The sequence below is a fragment of the Panulirus ornatus genome, chromosome 33 (assembly GCF_036320965.1).
Source record: "Panulirus ornatus isolate Po-2019 chromosome 33, ASM3632096v1, whole genome shotgun sequence".
Taxonomy (NCBI): Eukaryota; Metazoa; Arthropoda; class Malacostraca; order Decapoda; family Palinuridae; genus Panulirus; species Panulirus ornatus.
In genome coordinates, this window is record NC_092256.1 from 12,661,463 (window position 1) to 12,686,287 (window position 24,825).

The window sequence follows — 24,825 nt, forward strand, 5'->3', positions numbered from 1 at the left end:
ACTCCTTCAAAAATTTCCTTCATTGCTCTTTATACAAAATCATTTCTAGTGACACAAAATATTCATATATGATATTAAATGCAGGACAAAAACAAGAACTTCAGACAACTGTCTGCACTGGCAAGATGTTGCAGCATGAGAAATATTTGAACTTCAGATGGCTGCTGCTTGTAAACTCAATGGTTCTTGAAAGGGGATTGTCACTGAAGTTGTATACACCACCTCAGTTGACAGAAAATTAATCAACACTATCAGCATATGGTTAGACTGAAATAGCCCTGCCTCAGTACAATTGCTGTCCCTAGTGATGGCAAACTGACAGAGACCCTTCCATTTCTTCATAGTGAGCAGTGGTTGCCATAAACCACTTGGGATAAAATCCTGTTTCACTAAGGGTCCAATTCCTCACTACTCCCTCAACCTCCCATACACCATCTAACCTGCTATTTTTCCGTACAAATCCAAGGAACAACCAATATCAAGAAATTCCAGAAGTTTGGAAAATCTTGGAATATTCATTTCCCTGATCACAAAAATTTGGGTTGACATTAATTTTCACAAAAGTTCATTTATATAATATAAAAAACAATTACTATAGCAATTTTCCACACGTTTCTAATAACATCACATCATATTTAATACCAAGGTACACTAAAAAGCTTAGAAAATAGAAAAATAAAAGTCCCTGTAACCCTTATAAAAGATCATCCAAAATTTCACTTAGAAACTTACCTTTAATTACACTACCTTGCAAAGATACCACTACTGCTGATACCAAAGCTGACTGAATATGATAATGATGTGTTAGAGCTCTCCAAATAGCTGAACGGCAGCCTAATCTTACAAGCCACACATCAAGGTTTCTAACACAGTAAACAGCTGTATCAGTCATTGATGAGATATGCTGAAAGACAAAATGATATCCTGTTCTAATATGTAGAGCAAACTGGAAATGGAGAGAAATATATCATTCTGACTTCCTGCTGCTGTCTCCATGAATCTGTCTTTGTTGTGCATAGGTGATGGTGAGCACATGAATGGCTTAATGTGATGCTTCAAAAACACTGGTGGGATGGTATCTGATGGCCATGAAGATAAGGCATTGGACAGGGATTTTGAAGCTGTCCTTGCTACTGTGAGACTTTCACAGTAAACATTCATTTCTCCTTTATCAAAAACCCTGTCATCATCCTGAAAGTATATACAACGAATGATAACTTCTGAAAATACCACTGTACACAGTTATGCAAATGCCCTTAAATAGGATAAGCCCAATTACCTAGACAGTGCCAGTTTCAGAAAATTAAGATTGTGTGATGCACATCAAAGTACTTTGACCAAAAATTCAAGGAAAGCTAAAAGAAATTTAGTAGAACAGAGCTGCCAACATTGTTAAACAAACAAACAAAAAAAGGGAAACATGGCAAAAACATGGAATTTTGAGCAAAAAGAGGAATTTTGCTCAAGAAAACTTACAACTACACACAAAACAAGCTCCATTTTCAATACAGGAAATTGTGATGTCCAGGGCTCAAGCTGTCATCTTTATTCATTTATGTACATGTAGATAGTCTACAATTGTTAATTTTAAAACAAACAAAGTATCTAGTTAATAGTTTCACTTTTGGTCCTCAAACAAAGTCACTAGAGGTTCTAACATTTCTTTGTCCACACATATTTAGTCCTAGATAGAGATCTTTTTGTTATAAGCAGTGGTTATCTGTATGCACTTCTCAAAAAAGCCTTTCAATGAACTTCACTTGCTGACTACTGTTTTTTTTAAGCACAGCTATACACTTTCTGTGTGCGGAAATCTGATAATGTTTGTGTGCCAAGATTTGGGTGAAATTCAGTGTTGTTTTTCCTTACAAGACTGAAAATTCTCATCTTCAGCACTGCTGTGATGTGAGCAAGTGACAAGATAGCAAACATGAATTATAAATGGAAGGAACTAGAAATTCATTATCCACTTCTATCAATAATTTCTGCGACTTTTTAAAGCCTTAGGAGGGCCTGGCCTAGGAGCAGGAATAGCTTGGTTACACAAGCTAAAGATATGATCAGACAGTAAGACCAACCATGCAACAATTTGTGGGGTTATTTCTGCGAAATTGTTGGAACTTGACTGGTCTGATTGTTATTTTCTACACTGCATTAGTACTTGTGTGCACTTCACATACATCACATACACAATACATGTGAAATACATGAACATACAACCAAAATTTCAAAAAAATGTATTTTCCTAAGAAAAATCGTACTGCCACATCAATCTAAAAAAAATTTAATAAATACGGCAAAAACATAATGTTTGGCAGCTCTGATAAAAGCAAATATCATATCTAAAACTTAAAATCATTCATACAGAATTATATATTTTGGTATTAAAGGTACTGAACAATTTATCCCGATTCCATGAAACCACAAGTCCCAAAAATCCGGATATTTTCAAAACTGACTAGTTTTGAATGGCATGGGCTTTGTAGATCAAACAGACCCTGCTTTAGAAGGCTATTAATTTGTATCTCTTCAATACAATTTTGTTCTTTATTTTTCATTATCTATTCAGTCTTATGTATATATTGGGCTGTGTTCCAGAAAACTGGCAAAACTTGAAATCCAGGTCACCTCCAGTCCCAAGCTTTCCTGATAAATGGTTCAGTATCTGTATCTAAAAATAAAATCTGCCACCTTAACACTAAAGGACTCCAGCCATGATATATGCTTTATGGTATGGAGACCCTAGCCATTCTTATATGAGATGCCTCTTTTCATCCTTATTCTAATCTGAAGGCAAACTTATCAATATGCAGAGGTGCCTTACGTCATGAGCAAATGCAAGAAATCAAATCCTACAGTTACAGCTACATAACTTGTAGGGACGATAGCCATACTTGTCCAGGTTGCCTTTTCCTAACATCATATAAAATGAGAGGTATGCTTTATTAGCATGAAGAGATGCCTTATGTCACAAGCAACTACATTTAGCCCTGGGAAAGAATGCTAGTGTCTCAGTTACCCCTATGATATGATGAGGAAGGTACAGCCCTGGCATGCACATCAAGTTGCTTATTAGTGACTGTGTATGGGGCACTAATTACAGTGACAATGATTTGTTGGATACTGAAGTGTTAGCATTGGGAGAAGTTCTTTGTTTATTAGAAATCCATGGCTGGTGATGGAGAAGGGACTAAGATGTATGAGTAGTCAGCAAATGTCAATGTGATAAGCCAAGCTTTTGCAGCACATTAAATTCAATTGTTCAAATGTTTATAAAGCAACAACAATGAATAGTTTACCAGATTCTTCCTTTCTTTTCAATAGTTCTTGATATTTCCTGCCAAATGATGACTCAAATTTTTTTACTTGAATCTTTTGATAAGGAATAGTCCTCAGGACACCTACTACATTCCACAGCTGGATTGTCTCAAGATTAAAATATATCTAAAAACTTAAAACTAGTTATACAGTATCATATATTTTAGCTTCCTTTATAAAATCAGTCTGCCTACTTCCATTAACATTACTGTTTAAAGTTTCTCCAATTCTTTCATCTTTTCATTTTTTTATATCTTTGTGTTTGACTCTTAGATTCCTATATTTATGGCATTCCTTTAGTATATGTTCCATGGTAATACTGCAAGCTGCAATAGTTACAAGTAGTTAGTAGTTGGTAGGCAGCCAACAATCAAGGAGGTATATTACCGGTACCACCCACCTGGGTATCAGAAGGGTTAGTGACATCTGTTTAGTAAGCCAGCACTTTAGTGGTTGTCAAGTTGCACTCCTCTGTCCGAGGTAGCTGTCTTTTCTTTTTGCCTCACTAAAATGTGGACTACTGGCATTCTGTCCACAAACATACAATCTCTTCTTGTCATATGTAACACTTGACAACACTTAACTCATGCAGCTCATTCTTCAGATCTAGATTTTCCTGTGATAAGCACTATGCAGTAGCCCTGCCTTTTGGCAAAATGGTAGGAGCAGGAGATAGAAGTAGTGGATAGAAACAGTTAGGCAGGATTATTAGGTAGAAACATTAGGTAGAAGCAGTATTTAGGAGCATTATACAGAAGTAGCAATTACGAACATTAGACAGGAGCCTGTTACGAGTGAGGCACTAAAAGCTAAAAAGTGGCACTGGAGTTCTTTAGTTATGGAGACTCTGTTGCCGTAGCCACACCTTTAAGGGAGTTTCAATTAGAACAGGTGTCAGAGATACGGATAGATATATAGCAAATGTTACATACTTAGCAGTTCTCCTCTCCATTTAGTGACCATGAGCTTACACAGTATGATTAATCTGCAGCTGACAAATACTGTGGCAAAATAGCATTTGCTGTTGCAGGGGGAATGCCAAACTTCAGCATCTTTTTTTTTATCCCCTGTAGCTTGTTATCTACTGTACTTACAAGTCCCATCTAGCCTACCATTTACATAATCATTTATTAATCTCCAACATTTTATCTCATCTCAACCAAGGAATTTTCTCTAAACTGAGTTTTAATTCTATCCTTTCTCTTGACCTAAATTTCTTTTACTTTAATCTCTACATATTTCCATAATTCCATCTTGCTAATACTTCTGTTTCTGTGTCTTTTGTACCCTCTCTTCCCATCTGGTTATGCATCTCCATTTTTTCAATTTTCCTCTCCAATCCTTATATTTATCAAAAAAGTTTAAACATCTCAAGGATTAGTTTTACCTGAGCTAATCCAAAGTCTTGAGGTAAGTCTTCTTTCAAGGCAAGCTTCACCAATAAAGATAAACCCTCTGGTGTTCCAGTATTGCCTGTAATAAGAGTTTAATACAAAATTATACAAATGCATAGTGTCATAATTTAATCAAAATCAAAATTCATGAGGAGAGTAGAAATTATACTGCATTTCATTATTTCAATTATCATAATCACAACCTGAAAAGCTTAGTGAATGCAGCCCCTTTCCAGCAAAATAATCATCTCAATCCTACTGTGGAAAGGTGTATAAAAAAAACTCTTTTCTGAAAGCCTTGACTACAATACAGCCTTAAACATTCACTGATATTAACACCTATTTAACCCACACTCCTCCACTCTACAGTTTACTTAAACAAAAGCCTTTTCCGACCTTTCCATCCACCTATATCACTTGCATCTGCCTGATTATTCTTAACACATCTTTCTATTACATCATCTCTAATGTCCTTACTTGTACATAACTATACAATTACAAGTTATACACTGGCCAATGAGCAACTGTATATCCATGGCTCAATTACAGTGACTGATAAATTATGTATCACAGTCCTGGACCCCCTACAATTTCTGTCTTGGTTGTATGCTTATCATTTCATATCTTAATATCTCCATCATATCCCAAGCAATTCCATTCATGTTCATTTCAGCAGCATTTACATATTGTGCATCAAATGCAGACAGCTCACCTGTTCTTAAAAATCTGTAATTTTTCTGAAGTTACAGTTTGGATCTTTAAATCTACTCACCTATTATGTCACAGATTTTTGGCAAGACCCTTGTAGACTGAAGAAAAAGCTGTGGTTGATCAGTATGATTTGCCCACAGACTTTTCACTCCCTTTGCAACCCTGTCACGAACAAGTTCAGAATCATTCTGTAGCAGAGTTACCACAGATTCAAAGACATCCAGTTTGGCAGCCTCTGATTAAGAGAAAGATGCTGTTACCAGATGTCCTGTACATGTATATGGACCAAAGGTCATAAAGTGTGGTGATGTTGTTTGGATGTGTGCAAGGGGAGAAAATATAACAACTGGAGAGTATGTGTTCATGGTCCTTCATGTGGAAGATGCACCTTGGGCATAATGAGTTTTGTGATATGCTGAAACTGAGCTTGTAAAGTTGGAAAGATGGGAGTTACCTAGAACAGAGAAATGAAAGCTTAAGTTGTACATGTCTGGGAAATGCAGTTTCAGCTGGGGCAACAAGATAATGTAAGAGACTCCCTAACATCAGTAGCATAGAAGTGATATATTCCTCTGAATAAAGTTCCTCAACATGACTGTACTTGTTTCATCCACTGATGATGACACCACACCACAGAAAGTGACTTTGCAGTCATGGTTTAACTTCATGAAAGAAGAGACTAGTAACAGTGGTAAGGTGTGTGTGTGTGTATAATAAATAAATAAAAAAATATATAAATAATATATATAAATATAATATATTTCTTTCTTTCTTTCATACTATTCGCCATTTCCCGCGTCAGTGAGGTAGCGTTAAGAAAAGAGGACTGGGCCTCTGAGGAAACACCCTCATCCAGCCCCCTTCACTGTTCCTTCCTTTGGGAAAAAAAAAAAGAAAAAAAAAAAGAGAGGGCAGGATTTCCAGCCCCCCACTCCCTTCCCTTTTAGTCACCTTCTACGACACGCAGGGAATACGTGGGAAGTATTCTTTCTCCCCTATCCTTCAAACATACCCATTTCTGCTCTCTGAGATAACGTTCTCACCTACCACACATTCTTCAACACTCCCAAAACCTTCACCCCCTCCCCCACCCTGTGACTCACTTCCGCTTCCATGGTTCCATCAACTGCCAAATCCACTCCCAGATATCTAAAACACTTCACTTCCTCCAATTTTTCTCCATTCAAATTTACCTCCCAATTAACTTGTTCCTCAACCCTACAGAACCTAATAACCTTGCTCTTATTCACATTTACTCTCAACTTTCTTTTTTCACACACTTTACCAAACTCAGTCACCAGCTTCTCCAGTTTCTCATCTGAATCAGCCACCAGCACTATATCATCAGCGAACAACAACTGACTCACTACCATGGAGACATCACGCACCCCTCCCGCAAACCAACATTCACTGAAAACCAATCACTTTCCTCACTTCCAACTAGTACATATGCCTTACATCCTTGGTAAAAACTTTTTACTGCTTCTAGCAACTTACCTCCCAAACCATATACTCTTAAAACCTTCCACAAAGCATCTCTATCAACTGTATCATATGCCTTCTCCAGATCCATAAATGCTACATACAGATCCATCTGTTCTTCTAAGTATTTCTCATGTACATTCTTCAAAGCAAACACCTGATCCACACATCCTCTAACACTTCTGAAACCACACTGCTCTTCCCCAATTTGATGCTCTATACACGCCTTTACCCTTTCAATCAATACCCTCCCATATACTTTCCCAGGAATACTCAACAAACTTATACCTCTGTAATTTGAACATTCACCTTTATCCCCTTTGCCTTTGAACAGTGACACTATGCATGCATTCTGCCAATCCTCAGGCACTTCACCATGAACTATACATACACTGAATATCCTTACCAACCAATCAACAACACAGACACCACCTTTTTAATAAATTCCACTGTAATACCATCGAAACCCACCACTTTGCATACTTTCATCTTCTGCAAAAGTTTCACTACCTCTTCTCAGTTTACCAAACCATTCTCCCTGACTCTCTCACTTCACACACTGCCTTGACCAAAACACCCTATATCTACCACTCTATCATCAAACACATTCAACAAACCTTCAAAATACTCACTCCATCTCCTTACTTCACCACTACTTGTTATTACCTCCCCATTAGCCCCCTTCACCGACGTTTCCATTTGTTCTCTTGTCTTACGCACTTTATTTACCCCCTTCCAAAACATCTTTTTATTCTCCCTAAAGTTTATTGATACTCACCCCAACTCTTATTTGCCCTATTTTTCACCTCTTGCACCTTTCTCTTAACTTCCTTCCGCTTTCTTTTATACATCTAGTCATTTGCATTACTTCTCTGCAATAATCATCCAAATGCCTCTCTCTTCTCTTTAACTAACAATCTTACTTCTTCATCCCACCATTCACTACCCATTCTAAACTGCCCACCTCCCACCTTTCTCATGCCACAAGCATCTCTTGCATAAGTGCCCAAATACATACACATATATACATATACATATCAACATATACATACATATATATACACATAAACAGACATATACATATATAAACATGTACACATTGATACTTGCTTGCCTTCATTCATTCCTGTCGCCACCCTGCCCCACAGGAAACAGCCTCGCTATGCCCTGCTTCAGCGAGGAAGTACCAGGAAAACAGACAAAAAGGCCACATTCGTTCATACTCAGTCTCCTATCTACAACAATGCCCAACAGATCTTTTAACTGTTACCCTGACCATTTTATATGCACTGATTCACACCAGTCATAGCATGTCACTTCATTTACTACATCACCCCAGTTCAATCTATTTTGTGCATGTTCAGTCCCCAGTCACTCAAAGTGACTTTCACTCCATCCATACATCTCCTCTTTAGTCTCCCCCTTCTCTTTATGCTTTCCTCTTCCTGTATAGATACCCTCTTAGTTAGCCTCTCCTCACTCATCCTCTCCATATGTGAGAAACATTTCAGCTCTTTCATACACACTCTTCTTTTTCTTCCCATAGAATTTTTCACTCAATTAACCCCCACTCACAACACGCAATGTCATTAAAAACTCAATTTACAACACATACATCCTTTTTCATACTTTCTGGTCTGGGGCCCATGCCTAACATCCATAAAACACCATTAGGAATACTAACCCATCAAACAGGCACATCTTTACCCTTACAGACAGTGCCCTCTCTTTCTACACACTCCATAATACATCTGGGACCTTAGTCCTCTCACCCACCCTTTAGCTTACTTCAGCCTTCATGGTTCCATCTGCTGCCATATCCATTTTCAGTGATCCCAAAGTCTTCACTATCTCCAGATTCTTTTCATTCAAACCCTATACTTAATCTGCAACCTTCCACTGCCAGAGTTTATAACTTTACAGGGTTAAAGATAACAGTTGCATTTTGTGGATAATGAACCATAAAAAAGAAGACAGATTATACAAGATCAGGCCTACACTGGATTAGTTAATCATATGACCTCACGCAAAAATAAATTCTAAATCACTAAATGGCATCTTTTCAAATGTGAAACAGCGACCTGAACATGTTAATAAAATACAAGCGACCACACATTTTGTGAGAGCTATAGCATTTGAGGAAGAATTGACACAGGGAATGTTATCTTTTAATATGAAACAGCCAAATGCCTACAGATAAAATGAATCATGTTAGTATTAGGACACTTACCAGATATACTTGGGTGAGAAGGAAAGAAAGGCACAATGTTGGATATTCCCTCAGCTACCATCAGATGAGTGTCTGTGCTGTATTCACTTGCTGAGTAGCTTAAAATTATTTCTAACCACTGAGTGACCCCATCACTAAAGTTATAAACAGGTTTCTGGAAAGTGAAAATAAGTAGCTATAGAAATAAACACACTACTTCCATGAAGTACGAGTTCCTTAATTCACACTTTCCTATCATGTTCTTCACAATATCTTCAGTCATATAATGCTGGAAGCAAAAGATTTACTCTCATAATCAACTCCAAATAATTAAGGCATAACTTGAAATATATCATAGCACAGTCACAAAGCTTTACAGAACCAGAATAATATCTAAACATCTCCTTTACATACCAGTGATAATAATGTGGTAACAACTACAATACTGAATTGCAGCATTGCTGTCATTAGTTCTATAGAAGCTTCTTCTATGGTTCTGGAGATGATGTGTTGCAGAAGAAAAGTCAGATGATCTCTTTCTATAACATTATTTTGAACCTGCTGTGGATGAATTACCTTACTTAAGATACAATATATCTGTGTAAGACACTCTGTATGCTTTTCTTGATTCTTCACTCTGTCCAGCAGCTGCTTGATGATAATCTCTTGGGGATTCTGAAGACAAGCTATGTGCTCTAGAACACATAGTCTTACTTCATAGCAACCACTGTTTATGAGAGTAATGACTGAGTTTAGAGCATCAGATTCTTCACTATGATAGCATTTCAGCAAAAACTGAGCTGCTTGTCTCTGACATAGTGCTGACCAAGGTTTGCTGGGTAATGACGAATCATTTGACTGGATTAACGAAGAAGATGCTGAAATTATAAACGTTAATATGGGTGATGTTTTGGGTATTAGATGTTTTGTATTAAGAAATGTAAAGAGCTCAAGGGCACAACAACGTGTCAATAAACAAGGATTATCTTCGGTTGCTGCCCAAGATATTGTGAACACTTTCTCTATAACAGAATTCATGTCAGCTGAGGGGATGCTACAACAATATTGTTTCAACAATTTCAAAAGGCAGAGCAAGGAACCATGAAGGCGATTCTGATCTGTAAGATAAGCTCCCCTGCAAAGCTGGTGCACAACTTGGTGAAGTTCACTTGGAGGAACAAGGGGAACAATAGCATGGGAAGCAAGAGCACGAAGGTGCAACACCGAGGAGGAAGCACACTGCAAGACAGCTGGGGTGAAGGAAGTCAAAGAAACAGATGTAGTACGACCCTCCAGGGGAGCTGGTGACAATCGAGCTAGAAGTAACAGAGTTGGAAAGAGTGCTGGCACCAACCTTCTTTCCTTTACATTGGCAGCTCCAGCCTCCAATTCACTTTTCAAGAAGTCAAAGAGTTCTGGATATCTTCTGAAGAAAACTAAAGCAGACATGGCATTTTTGTGGCTAAGGTCATCCTGTGTCTGTTTTACACCAAGCATCCGTGTCATCAATGCAGCAAAAAGGAGTGCAGCAGAATTACGCTCTGCCCAGGATGTGCTACGATATCCTCGTATTGCAGCTTTAACTCCAGAGGAAACATAAGGTATTACAAGGTCTCCTAGTCTTGTGTCACGATATACTGCTCTCAGAATATTGAAGGCATGAATTCTGGAGCCTGTCCCATCATACTGACATTCTTTTGCTAGTGTAAGCAGATTTTTCATGGTACTTTTGAAACATACTGCTCTCCTAATACTTGGTTCAGATGACAGCACAGCCTGCACAATAAATGGCACTCCAGCACTGCGACGAGTGGCACACAATCTGGTATCATCATCATTCTGTATTGACCTGAAAACATCTGTAAGCCATTCTTCAGGCAATTTTCTAAGCTGTTCTTCTTCACATTGCCATAATCGTTCACATACCCTTCCAAAACCAATATAGGACTGTTCAAAGGCTCCTCTATGCTTTGTTTCTAACAGTTGTGTGAGAAAATACTGACCTATTGTAATGACATCATGAACTGTAAGCAAAGCAAACGCACTGGGAGACAGAGGCATATGCTGTACCAGATCACCCAGTATCAGCGAGACCTCCTTTACACACCGCCAAGCACACAAAAGAAGCATCTGTGCACTCACAGCCTGAGCCTTCACTAATTCATCAGGTTTTGACTCTTGTGACAGTATAATCTCTCTATCCTGGAACTGCTGATTACCAAGGGATGATTGCAATGCAGCTCTTAAGGTTGCAAGGCTTTCAGGGTTGAGATCCATAGGTAAATGGCCTTCTGGGGAGGAATTCCTTACCACTGGGGCCACTAATTCAGAAATTGTGTAACACACTGACAACACTTCTTGTATCACATGAAACCACAGTTGATGGAATTCATTCAATTCTGACTCTGGTATATCTAACAGCAGTACTTTCAAACACTGAAGAAATCCATACATGGGACCTGATGCTGCAGCCATTAATAAATTTTCTTGTGCAAGTTTTACTTCTTTTCTAAGAGAATCTATTATGTACCTACACAGTACCTCTCTTGAATTCTCAAAATGATTCTCTTGCACCAGCTTTTCTCTCACCATTTTCACTATTACAGGGTGGTTAGACAAAAATTTCAAAAGATAAGCTGCAGTAAGAGAATCAGGGGGCCTACATGATGAAGCTTGGCTGAAGGCAGCTTCTGTAATGGAGTATATCTTTGCTTCATGCTCCATTCCCCAATTTTCTTGAACAACAGAAAACAATAGCTTTAGAGCAATAATCTTGTTGGTCTCATATGAGTCATCTAATACACAGAGAAGGGTATCAATGTATGTCTGATCTTGGATCAGTTGATCTATACTAAGAACTACCCCTGAGTCTTCTAAAAGAATTTCATGAAAGAGCTGTAAAATATGCAGAGCTGTACTTCGACGTAAAGTATTTGCTCCACAGCTTAGATTTTGTACCATTAAAGAAAATAATTTTGTGCAAAAGGATGCTTGTTTATCAATGATGGGCCTAACAGCAGAGTAACTGTCTTTCTTTCTTTCAAGTCTTATCAAGGCTGCAGAACCATCTTTGATCCTGTGCAGAAGTTTCTTTGTGCTCCTCAGTAAATGCTGCTTGTATGATGGTGTTTGAGATGTCATACTATAAACATAATAATCTAAAATAAGATCATGTTCAGGTTTCTCAAGTAGTTCAGTAGATTTGGGACTTTCACACAGAAGACTAAAAGCTGCTGTTCTTACTGACTCATCTAAGTGTGATAAGCAGACCTTGATGATCTTGTATGGTAAAATACATTTCCATATACTAGGGTTATTTTGATCACACCTATCTTGGCAACTTTTGAGCCAGTGTGGTGAATATCTACCAATCTTTACACACATAATAAGGAGACATAGCTTTTCGCTAACAAATTCTTCTGAACACTGAATAAGTCTTGCTACTGCTGTATCAAGACTCTCTGGACAAGTAAACAGTAACTTCTTGAATAATAATTCATATCCAAAAGTTTGCATTTCTTTAGAAAATAAATCAATGAAAATGGTAAGCCACATATTTTGCCAGTCTCCTGATGGAATTTCTTTCTGATGTTGTGTGAAAAGTGCCTCTAACAATTCTGCTGCATGACTAGCCATGGCTGGATCCTTCATACGGCTTAAGAGCTCATGTGGTAAGTCGGGATAAAGCTCAAGAAGGGTTTGGGTTCCAACAACAGGCACCATACAGCTCACGGCACTATATCTATATTTTGCTGTACTTAGTTGATTCAAGAATGTTCTGCACATGTTTAAAAGATGGTACTTGCTATTTTCTAACTCAACACTTTGTTGGATCTTTATTAGATTCATAAAACTTTCCTTGGTGGCATGTTTAACGCTGTCAAGGAAGTGATCCCACGCTATCCAAAGGTAGTCTAAAAGTTCTGACATTAGGTGAGAACTGAAGTCCAATACATGTTTCAATACATTCTCCTCATAAGAGGATTCTAGTGCTTCTATAGTACGCAAAGTCCACTGATTGATTACTCTTACTGTACCAACAGCAATATTGCCATCATTAGCTTGCCCAGCAAAGGTAAGAACTGCCTGAAGTACTTGTTCACCCAGGCAGGTGTTATCACAACTAACATAAAGATCCTTGCCTTGTGCATTACACAAGACACCATTAATGATGGCTAATTGTGCCAGACTTGTCAGATCACAATACTGACCATCTCCATTTGCTACATGTTGTACCAACTGAATAAGCTTTCCCTGAGTGATAATCTTATGAATTAAAACCAACAGCTGACCACAGTTAATTCTTAAGTCCAAAGGACAACTACGATGCCGGACCACACTTAGTACGGCTTGCAGTAGATCATGTGTCTCTTGAGACATGTTTATATTTTGTACAGGATTACTGCAATGCTGCTGCAAATACATGGTGCTGTTCTTTATCAGCTGCTGTATCCACTGCAGGATGACAGAAGCTTCCACTGATGATGAAGCTTCCCTGAAAAGGAAATATGTATTAGTGTTGTTAAGTAAAACTGTTGTTTCTGGGTTTCGCCTGTAATGGTATACACTGGGAGTGGCGAGTCACTTTGGCTAGGCTGTATCAATGGGAGTAGAGCCTCATCAAAGAAATTCGCAGTCCAAAGGAGTCTACATTTCCCTGCTCTCTCTCTCTCTCTCTCTCTCTCTCTCTCTCTCTCTCTCTCTCTCTCATGTTGGAAATGAAATGTTTGAGAACAATATGTGGTGTGAGGTGGTTTGATGGAGTAAGTAATGAAAGGATAAGAGAGATTGTGAAAATAAAAAGTGTGGTTGAGAAAGCAGAAGAGGGTGTGTTGAAATGGTTTGGACACATGGAGAGAATAAGTGAGGAAAGATTGACAAAGAGGATGTGTGTGTCAGAAGTGGAGGAAATAAGTTGAAGCAGGAGACCAAATTGGAGGTGGAAGAATGGAGTGAAAAAGATTTTCAGCATTCCCATTTGTTCTTGTCTTATAAATATATATTTATTCATATCTATTATACTTAGTTACTGTCTCCCGCATTAGAGAGGTAGCACACGGAAACAGACGAAAGAATGGCCTAACCCACCCACACACACACATGCATATACATAAACACCCACATACGCATATATACATACCTATACATCTCAACATATACATATATATACAAACACACATATATACAAAGGTACATATTAATACTTACTGCCTATATCCATTCCCATTGCTACCCTGCCACATATGAAACAGCACCCCTTCCCCAACACACGTGCGAGGTAGCACTAGGAAAAGACAACAAAGGCCACATCCATTCACACTCAGTCTCTAGCTGTCATATGTAATGCACTGAAACCACAGCTCCCTTTCCACATCCAGGCCCCACAGAACTTTCCATGGTTTACCCCAGACGCTTCACATGCCTTGGCTCAACCCATTGACAGCACATCGACCCCCAACATACTACATCATTTCAATTCACTCTATTCCTTGCAAGCCTTTCACCCTCCTGTATGTTCAGGCCCCGATCACTCAAAATCTTTTTCACTCCATCCTTCCACCTCCAATTTGGTCTCCCACTTCTCGTTCCCTCCACCTCTGACACATATATCCTCTTTGTCAATCTTTCCTCATTCATTTTCTCCATGTGACCAAACCATTTCAATACACCCTCTTCTGCTCTCTCAACCACACTCTTTTTATTACCAAACATCTCTCTAACCCTTTCATTACTTACTTGATCAAACCCTGGAGATAGGGAAGAAAGAATACTTCCCATGTATTCCCTATGTGTTGTAAAAGGCAACTAAAAGGTGAGGGAGTGGGGGGCTGGAAATCCTCCCCTTCAGTTTTTACTTTTCCAAATGAAGAAAAAAAGAAGGGGGCCAAGTGAGGATTTTACCTTTAAGGCTCAGTCCTCTGTTCTTAACGCTACCTTGCTAACGCAGGAAATGGCGAATATGTATATAAAAAAAAAATATAAATATATATATATGGGTATGTTTGAAGGAATAGTGGTTCCAACAATGTTGTATGGTTGCAAGGCGTGGGCTATGGATAGAGTTGTGTCCAGGAGGGTGGATGTGCTGGAAATGAGATGTTTGAGGACAATATGTGGTGTGAGGTGGTTTGATCGAGTAAGTAATGTAACGGTAAGAGAGATGTGTGGAAATAAAAAGAGTGTGATTGAGAGAGCAGAAGAAGGTGTTTTGAAATGGTTTGGGCACATGGACAGAATGAGTGAGGAAAGATTGACAAAGAGGATATATGTGTCAGAGGTGGAGGGAACGAGGAGAAGTGGGAGACCAAATTGGAGGTGGAAAGATGGAGTGAAAAAGATTTTGAGTGATCGGGGCCTGAACATGCAGGAGGGTGAAAGGCGTGCAAGGAATAGAGTGAATTGGAACGATGTGGTATACTGGGGTCGACATGCTGTCAATGGATTGAACCAGGGCATGTGAAGCGTCTGGGGTAAACCATGGAAACTTCTGTGGGGCCTGGATGTGGAAAGGGAGCTGTGGTTTCGGTGCATTATTACATGACAGCTAGAGACTGAGTGTGAACGAATGGGGCCTTTGTTGTCTTTTCCTAGCGCTACCTCGCACACATGAAGGGGGAGTGGGTTGTTATTCCATGTGTGGCGAGGTGGCGATGGGAATAAATAAAGGCAGACAGTATGAATTATGCACAGGTGTATATATGTATATGTCTGAGTGTAAATATACGTATACATTGAGATGTATAGGTATGTATATTTGCATGTGTGGACGTGTATGTATATACATGTGTATGTGGGTGGGTTGGGCCATTCTTTTGTCTGTTTCCTTGCGCTACCTCGCTAATGCGGGAGACAGCGACAAAGCAAAATAAAAAAAATAAAAATAATAATAATAAAATAATAATAATAATAATAATAATAACAACAATAATAATAATAATAATATAAGGAAATAAGTTTAAAGAGTAAGACATTTGCTTTATAGCAAAAGGTTCTTACTTGAAGCTTCTTTGCCAGAGTAAGTTTACCCCTTGTAACATTGCTTTTACAATCATGGGGTGGAGCTCCACAAGTGTATTGTTTGCCATCATTTGTTTGCTGGATTCTTCAAAATTGCTGCCATTTTCATCATGTTTCTTCTTAGGCTTCCAGAATAAAAGTAGTGTTCCTCCATCCTCAACAAGAAGAGAGACTCCCTGTACGAGGACAATGGGGTCATTCGAGTTTAAGGCACAACTCAGCACAGTCATTACAGTTTCTTGGTATAACTGTGGATACTTGTTGCTAATAGAAGGGAGAAACCTGATAAAAAAAGGAGTCATTAATATTACTGTTGAAATCTAGCTACTACATTTCTCATACAAAGAAATGGAGAGAAAGATAAATATAAAAGTAACTGAACATGTAAAATATTACAAGGGATGGGTTCTGTTAATTCAATTCATCTGGTTCTCAAAGAGTCCTATGTGTGTATCATGAGAGTGTGATTTCACATGGGTGCATGTCTGGTGGGTAATGTTTAAGACTGAGCTGTGAAGGTGGTTGTTTAGTGCTTGTTGGGTCATTTGTTTTGTCTGTGAAACATTTTCTGGAGGTGGAAGGATCTGTGAAGAGAGGTTGCTAAAGTGTGAGGCAAGGGTAAGATTTTATTCCTACTTGGCGAATGGATATGAAATGGTTGCAAAAAACTATGCACATCATGGTGAGGATCTTTGTTTCACTATGTAGGTGTTGAGTTTCTGCAGTTGCTAGGCAACCAGTGAGTTCAAAGCACTCTGTTTTGTGTGGTGTGCAGCTTTAATATATTTGATTTGAGAGGGTGCCACAACTGGATACCAACTGCCTCTTATCTTGTTAAATGTGAAGTCACTACTGGCAAGGTGTTTCCAAGACAAAGTGGTAGAAGTGGTTATACCCAACATGCTTATGTTATCAAAGGGTTACATTGTAGTGTTTTGACACTGAACACAAGGAAGCAAGTGAAATTTAGAGACATTAAAAGCAGAAACGGCGTTTCATCACCACTGACTTCAATCATGTTACAGCTTTCTCATTCTGAGATGCTGCACTAGTTCACACTGAGATAATAAATATGTTAGGTATGAGAAAGAGAATAAGCATTAAAAGGGGCAGGGGAGGAGAGGTGAAATGAAGCGTGTAAAGCTAAATCATCCGCATAAAAGTATTTCCTGCTCATAGCTTTAATTTGCCATTTTGTTAAAGAAAGGAATAAAATTTGCATTAGTATGTATTTGGAGACTACCTCTATGAACACTCCCACCTTCCCTTATTAACTGCAATCTCTGTACAGGCACCTTTTGATTTGTTCGACAGTTACATTCCTGAATACTGCAGCATGAATATAAAATGTGTACAACAAATAATGTAAGTAATAGGGATTAGGATGTTTCATTATCAATAAGACAGTACTGAATATAAAATACTTTAGTGTACATACTGTATAATGATCCTATCAATAAAACAGAAAATAACAAACTTCATTTCAACGTGCATGTTTACTGCTGTTCCTGAATTGCTTGCTGATGCTTATGGAGAGGGAGGAAGTGGTTGAAGGAGTTACTGGAGAAAGAGGTTATCTGGGTCAGGTGCCATACTTGTGGAAGGTGGCTATTATGTCAATAAATGCTGATGGTTAGTCCTCCTCACAAGTGTACTTCTTCAGAGAGAAATCTTGTGTTGTTTGTTTAGCCCTTATTGTTTTCTCATGGTGGATTTCATTATAGCACCTGATGTCAGTTAAGACATTTCAGGCCAACTTTGAACTCTGTTCTGTGTTTGTCATCCTCATCAAATATAGTGAAAGCAAGGTTGAAGCGATGAAATGCTTCATCTAACCCCTTACTGGAGAAAAAATGCACTTGCTTGACCTCCCCATCTTCTGCTACCACCTCCTCATGGCATTCAATCTCCAATTGAATTCAAAAGCTCTTTGTCATGCAGTTCAAGCAACTCCTCCACATTACCCTTCTGATTTTTTTTGCCATTTCCACAATCTGTGCACATGTTCTTGATACTTTGGTGTCGACATTAAAACCCTGAAATCCATGAACAAACTAAGGGAAAAGCTTCCACCACACTCCTTTTAGGCCTCATCAATGATCATGATAACATCCCTTACGGAGTAAGACTTCTGGAATTTCCTCACAGTCATCTGAGCTTTGCAAATATTCTCCATAAACAGTAGGCATCAAAAGTATATATCCCCTGGTCCACTGGCTGGATTAGAGATCTTATATTCAGGGGTTGAAAGACTACTTTGATGTACTTACTAAGGTCCTGTATTGAGGGCATACGGCTATGGGCATTATCAATAAGAAGGTGAATCTTAAAACTCATATTCTCCAAAAAGTGCTCTTCACCTTTACATGGAGCCTTGCAACAAAATAATCACAGAAAACTTTGCCTGTTATCTATCCCCTCAGATCAGACTTCACATATCCCTTTAGAACTCTTATATTTTCTGAAAGGTAAAATATTAATGATTTAAGCTGGCAGTCAACTTAGGTGTTGCCCCCCACAAGCAGCATCACATGATCTTTGGCAGCTTTGAATCCTGGTGTAGTCTTCTCTTCACAGGAAATGTATGTTCTCAAAGGCATCCTCTTCCAAGACAATCCATTCTTGCTAACATTAATAATCAGCTTGAGAGAATAACTGTCCTTGTCGATACCAGTCTTGAGGGTTCCCTGGATATTTCTGGCAGCAACATCAGCAGAAGCATCCTCACTACTCATCTTGATGTTGTGGTAATCATGGCATTTCCCATAATTCCTAGATTAACCAGGACAGGCATCAAATGTCGGTACAGCTCCTTCTTCCACTGCTAAGTCAACACGTATACTACAGGCCTTTGCTTGTATTACAAGCATGCTGATGGGAACATTTTCATGAGTTTGGTATTTGATTCATGTGGTTATCAATCGCTCCATTCTCTCTGTAACTGGACTTTGGGAATACAAGGTCTTTGATTTATGTTCCACTCTTGGCAATCTCCTTGATATCAGCTGTTTGCTCACCTCACTCATATCATTTGAGCATATCCATTTTAAACTTAATGGTGATGGCCTTATGTATCTTAGCACCAGGTAATACAAAGAAAATTTAAAATCACTTTGGTGGCACGAAGCAAGGGAAGCAAAACATGTGCAATACACACTATTCTGCAGCAAAAAAAAAATATATATAATTGCTATGGGACAAAAGGTAAAACATTCAAGTTAGATGTAAGAGTTGGTTCAACTTATTTTATGACAACTTCATTTTTGAGCAGATCTTTTTCATACTACTCTCACGGAACATCATAACAAATCTTTCTCTGTTAAAACTTTGGCATATACAAGTGAGTGTTCTCCTCTAGTATCTGGAGTAAAGTTAATGGCTATAATGATAGTGATGCGAGGTGAGGCAAAGATGGGGTGGGCTTACAAAATATAATAAACATAAAAAAAGAGGCATTTTGCAACTGTTATTCCAAAACTGTGTTATAATAGTTCTGTAATATTCTACTATCATTACCATAATGCTGCACTTTTAAAGAGATTTGAAATCCTTTTTAACAGAGTGCTTCCTTGGTGTGAAAGTGTATTTTAAAAAGCTAATAAAGACACACACACACACACACACACACACACACGAAAAAAAAAAAATCCAGAAGACAATTTTGCAAAGTAAAGAAAGAGGCTTGCATAAGCTCATGTTCCTTGACTCACAACTTGGATGATGAAAATATCAGTCACTAATGGTGTGGAAAAGAAGAGGAAACTGACATAAGCTTACTTCAAAATCTTGTTTCTGAGCTGCACCTTTGGCTTCAGCTGCAACAATGCTGACATTAGGATTGCAGTGCATATCCTTGCTGAATTTTCTGAACCTGAAGCTGCTGAAAGTAGCTGCAAATTGAGAATAACATTAATTAAAGAAAAGTGAGTTTTGAAGAATGAAAAAAACTATTCATTTCTAAAACAGTCTCAAGTTTTGAGAGAATCTCCATGATCTCTGGGATTAGAAGCCTCTAACCTCCTACTGTCTCAGAAGATGAATGCCCCTCACACTTTGTTAACCACTCATTCAGTGGTAGCAGCTCTAGCTTGCTCCAGGTATCCCCTCCAATCAACAGTCTCCACCTGGCAATGATGAGATCATCCTGCTGGCTGTTAGGCACCACCTGGGTAGCGATCATCATTAAAAAAAAGTTTTTGAAAAAGAGAGGCTGGTACAGCAGCAAAGAATAACCAGGAAATTTGCTTGCAAAACACTGCCCTGGAGAGAAACAGCTTTTCATTCTTCAGGACTTGCTTTTCCCACCTTAAACATTTTTTCCCAAGAGCTATGGAAAATTAATGACATGAAGGAATGTTTGAAACTACCAGGACATGAAATTATCACAAACAAACCTTCAGGTTATCCTGTTCTACATTAGCAATCCTTCACCACACAGGAGTTAAGCCCAAAGCCAACATGATTGATCCTTTTTGTCTAGAACATGGTATAGTTTGACAAAAGTGTTGAGGAACATTAAATATATATCTGTAAAACTTCTCCATGAAAAGCTTCCTTGGAAAGACTAGCATGGTAATATACTTTTGCCATCATAGCAGACATACTGACCAGGTTTTCTTTACTAATTTTTGAAAATCTGAAAGTGTATAATCTGAAATAAGGAATAAAGTTCTTCAAAAACAGCATTGAGAGAAGTACTACAAATGATTTCAAAACTTTTATGTTCATTCTTGCCAAAACCCAACTGGAAAGATTAGAACCAAAGGAAAGTTATCACAAGAAATAGGAAGATTCTTATGGATGGGCAGCCTGAAAAATCCTTGATTATAATAGTACCAAGACCTTCGCATAGTTCCACTTCGGTTGCTCAAGTGATGACCTTGGAATCTGAACTAATCTCATCATATACCATTATCTAAGATGAGACTCTAGCATCATACACTATCATGTACTATTGGTAATTATGCCTACCACTTTACTAACAATATAGCAGGATTCTCTTTAAAAAGGGAGGCTCTCAACCTTGCTGGATCACCGAAACATCACCAGAAAGATCAACCAGTATTCATTGGTATGCTAGCTGGGGGAAAGGGACTTTTCTGCAAAAGATGGTAAAATAAACATCTCTTATATCCCCTAATAATGACTCAGTGATGGGAAAAAAACGCATAAAATAAGAACCTTACAGTACACCAGGTATGTGTACTGTGGCCTACATGACTGATAACAGGGCTTGACAAGAGGCAATACTTCTGAAGTGAACCAAAATAAAACAGGGGTAAGTTAGCTACTCCTTTTAAACTTGACTAGACCTTTTGACTTGGTACCCTACTAAAAAATCCTTGAATCATAATGCAAAGGAAAATGCCAAAATAAGGTTAAACATAAACCCAAAACCACATACACTTCACATGTATATCACCTCAGCCAGAAGGTGTTTGACAATAACAAGGAAGTCTAGATACATCTGACAGGTTTGGAGATCCGAAGAATTATACAGCGGTCAGCCTGGATGTAACTGACAGTCAGAAGGAGGATGACGGCATTGATGGGTAAAGACTGCTGATTGGATGGAAGCATATTCGGAGCACAATATAGTTATTACTACTGAATGGGTGGTTAGGGAAGAATGAGATACAATAATCTCACCACAAGGATATTCTCTTATAGCTTATGAGACAATCAAACACTGAAGAGAATGTAAAATATACAAAACTGAATAAGATAAATATATCATTTCCAACAATGCAAGTCTGCCTCTGAGAGATACAATGAATATATCTGAGACTTTCCTGAATCTTTTAGTAAGCTACTGAAATAGATTAAATGATAAATCCACACAAAGTCTTAATTCTGTAATACAACTGAGTCTCATATTCACAGAAATTCTATAAATTTCTTTGCTGCCTGTAGCTACTCATCACTTAAAGAGCATATAAAGCAAAAACATTCCATTACTCAACAATATTTTTCTTCAACTTCTCCATTCTTTTCCTATACAAAAATATAAATGCACAGAAATACAGTAACCTTAAGTAAAAAGATTCTGCATTAGCCATCAAAATTAGAAATACTACAACTGGTATGAAGGGAAATTGCAAGAAATCACCTTTTCCACAGCATTGACCTGCTGTAAAGGACTCTGAGGTGCAGTAAGTTCACAGAAAGCTTCTTGGATTACTTCTTCAGCTGTGCCTGAAACATATACTCATCATAAAATGCTCTTTGTTTTATACATGAAGTCAGTAAACTTCTGACAGTTACCCTACAACATGAAGTTCTGAAGAGGGAGGTAAGTTTTTATTCATGGGTAGAAGTTATGACACATCAGTTCATAAATCATCAGCATTTATGTCTAAACATAACAGTGAAATGCTTTGAAAAATGGTAGAATAGTAAACATCAAGTATCTGCAACTCACCAGGAGGAGGATCCAGGCTGAGTTTTTCCATGTGTGATTTCCGAACTTTTCCTCCTTTTATTGTTAATTGAAGATGAGCAGATCCCATGATGATTACCAGTTATCATTCACTGACACAAAATCTATAATCAGAATTTAACCTTCATAATTCAAGAATGAACTATAACAATAAAGTTTCAACAAGATACAGTACAGGACAAAAACCCAATCCAATGAAAAGCTTTTGATTTCCAAAAGAAATATATCCCTATGTTTAAGCCCAGCTTGGCACAGATTATATGCATCGCTAAAGATTATTTAAAGCCCAATACAAAAGTCTGCATTATAGGTACAAAGAACTGACCAGATGATCCTTTCGCAAAACAATATTCACAGAACCATATAATAATTTTACTTCATATCATGTTCTAGGAAGAAAACTACTATCACATGACTCCCATCAACTAAGTTCTGCGTAACAAAATACCCGAGAACATCACTGAAAAGTTAGGCCCAACAAATATGCATTCTACTCCCTCAGTTAAATTCAGTTATACACTAAAGGGATGTGGAGAGAAGATATCAAATCATTAGAGTCCAAATACGAGGAGAAACTAAGGGGATGTTGTAAGGAACTGGAACCTGGGAATTTTACACAATGAAAATAGCACAGTACCAAGTGAAGCAGAAAAACAGTTAAAAAGAATGGTGATTGAAGCACTAGAAACATGACATACCAAACAGAAACCCAATGAAAGAAAGGCGGCTGTCTCAGAAACGTAAATCTGAATGTGCAATGATTGGAAGAAAATGAATATCTAAGAGTCTGTGCAATTTGAAAAGTAATTTCAACAATGACAACTGAAAGAATGCAAGATTCTAAAATATCAAAACTGATAACCCTCGAAAGTTAGGGAAGTTTGACTTTTTCATAGGTTTTGACGTTCATGAGTTAAATATATTTACATTAACCAAGTCTAAATTTTCTGTGATATACACACACTTATCACTTTACCTCAAATCGTTCAGTAAACTGTTGGTCCTCAAACAGTGTTCCCAAACCGTTATGGTATTCTCTAAACATTACACAAATATTGCAGAACAATTATCACTCAATATCCAAATAGCGAATTTGGGCTAAATTGATCCTTTACAATTCTTTTCTTTCAGCGCCGAATCGACGTAACTTTAGTATAATTCCATATTTCATTTTTCTTCTTCTGACGAAGAGTCATAACATCTTATCCATGTGTTGTTATGGGAAACATCTGTTGTCCAGAGTTGCCAACTCAAGACTTCGGATAGCGCTAGATTCACACCCGAAAAGCGCTAAAACGCATAAAGCTTACTAAAATGACAACGGAGAAATGCTCTTCGACATGCCAAACTAATAATAACTGGTTCGACTGACTGCTTTGATATTAAACACACGATCATTCCAGGTCTGCTAATTCCAAATCCGCAATCTACGGTCCTCGGTGTCCTGAGGTTGTGGTGGTCTATGTCAGGTGGCGCCAGGAAACACGAATGACCCATCCATTCATGTATATATATATATATATATATATATATATATATATATATATATATATATATATATATATATATATACCAATACTCGTACACATACATACACATTGGAACTTATAGTGTTTCATTTTCCTCGTGGACTCTTAGGAATACATACATGTACATATCAACTTATACAAATATACATACATGCACATACACATACACCGACATATACATATATACACATGTACATATTCATGCTTGCCTTCATCCATTCCCGGCTCCACCAAGTCCCACAGGAAACAGTATCGCCACCCCCTCTTTAGCGAGGTAGCGCCAGGAAAATAGACAAAAAAGGCCACAGTAGTTCACACAGTCTCTAGCTGCCATGTGTAATTCAAATACTCCTAGCAAAAGAGAAATCTACAACATATATAACAATAATTATGAATAAACATATATCGCAATGACAATTACCAGCTCCACAGTTTTATTTTTGAGTGCCTTGTGCCTTACATTAATCCATTAAAGGCATCTGCAAGTAATAAAACGAAACTATTCACACCTACTATATCAACAATTGATTTACTATGATGTACTTTATTACCATAAAAATTACTCTATAATGATAGGGATTATCATGGCACATATGTTCCCAGCTCCCTATTGATTCTAATTCACGTTTTTTTTTTCTTGTATGCTTGCATATGATGGACGGGGCCTTTCCTCCTGCCATGTTGTTGACAATTACCGAGTTTCTCGGGCCCGGTACGTGACGTCAT

At 38.0% G+C, this 24,825-nt stretch overlaps 1 protein-coding gene across 1 annotated transcript; it reads right to left on the bottom strand.

Moving 5' to 3' along the window:
* Window positions 1-554: 554 nt before the first annotated feature.
* On the bottom strand, window positions 555-23,683 carry LOC139759466 (tRNA (32-2'-O)-methyltransferase regulator THADA-like). Its single transcript, XM_071681616.1, is given in 11 exon segments — window positions 555-918; window positions 921-1,191; window positions 4,706-4,791; window positions 5,485-5,658; window positions 9,136-9,289; window positions 9,529-13,609; window positions 16,111-16,413; window positions 19,909-20,021; window positions 22,241-22,326; window positions 22,553-22,662; window positions 23,547-23,683. Coding segments are annotated over 10 exon segments (5,580 nt in total). The 5' UTR covers window positions 22,641-22,662; window positions 23,547-23,683; the 3' UTR covers window positions 555-694.
* Between the last annotated feature and the right edge of the window lie 1,142 nt (window positions 23,684-24,825).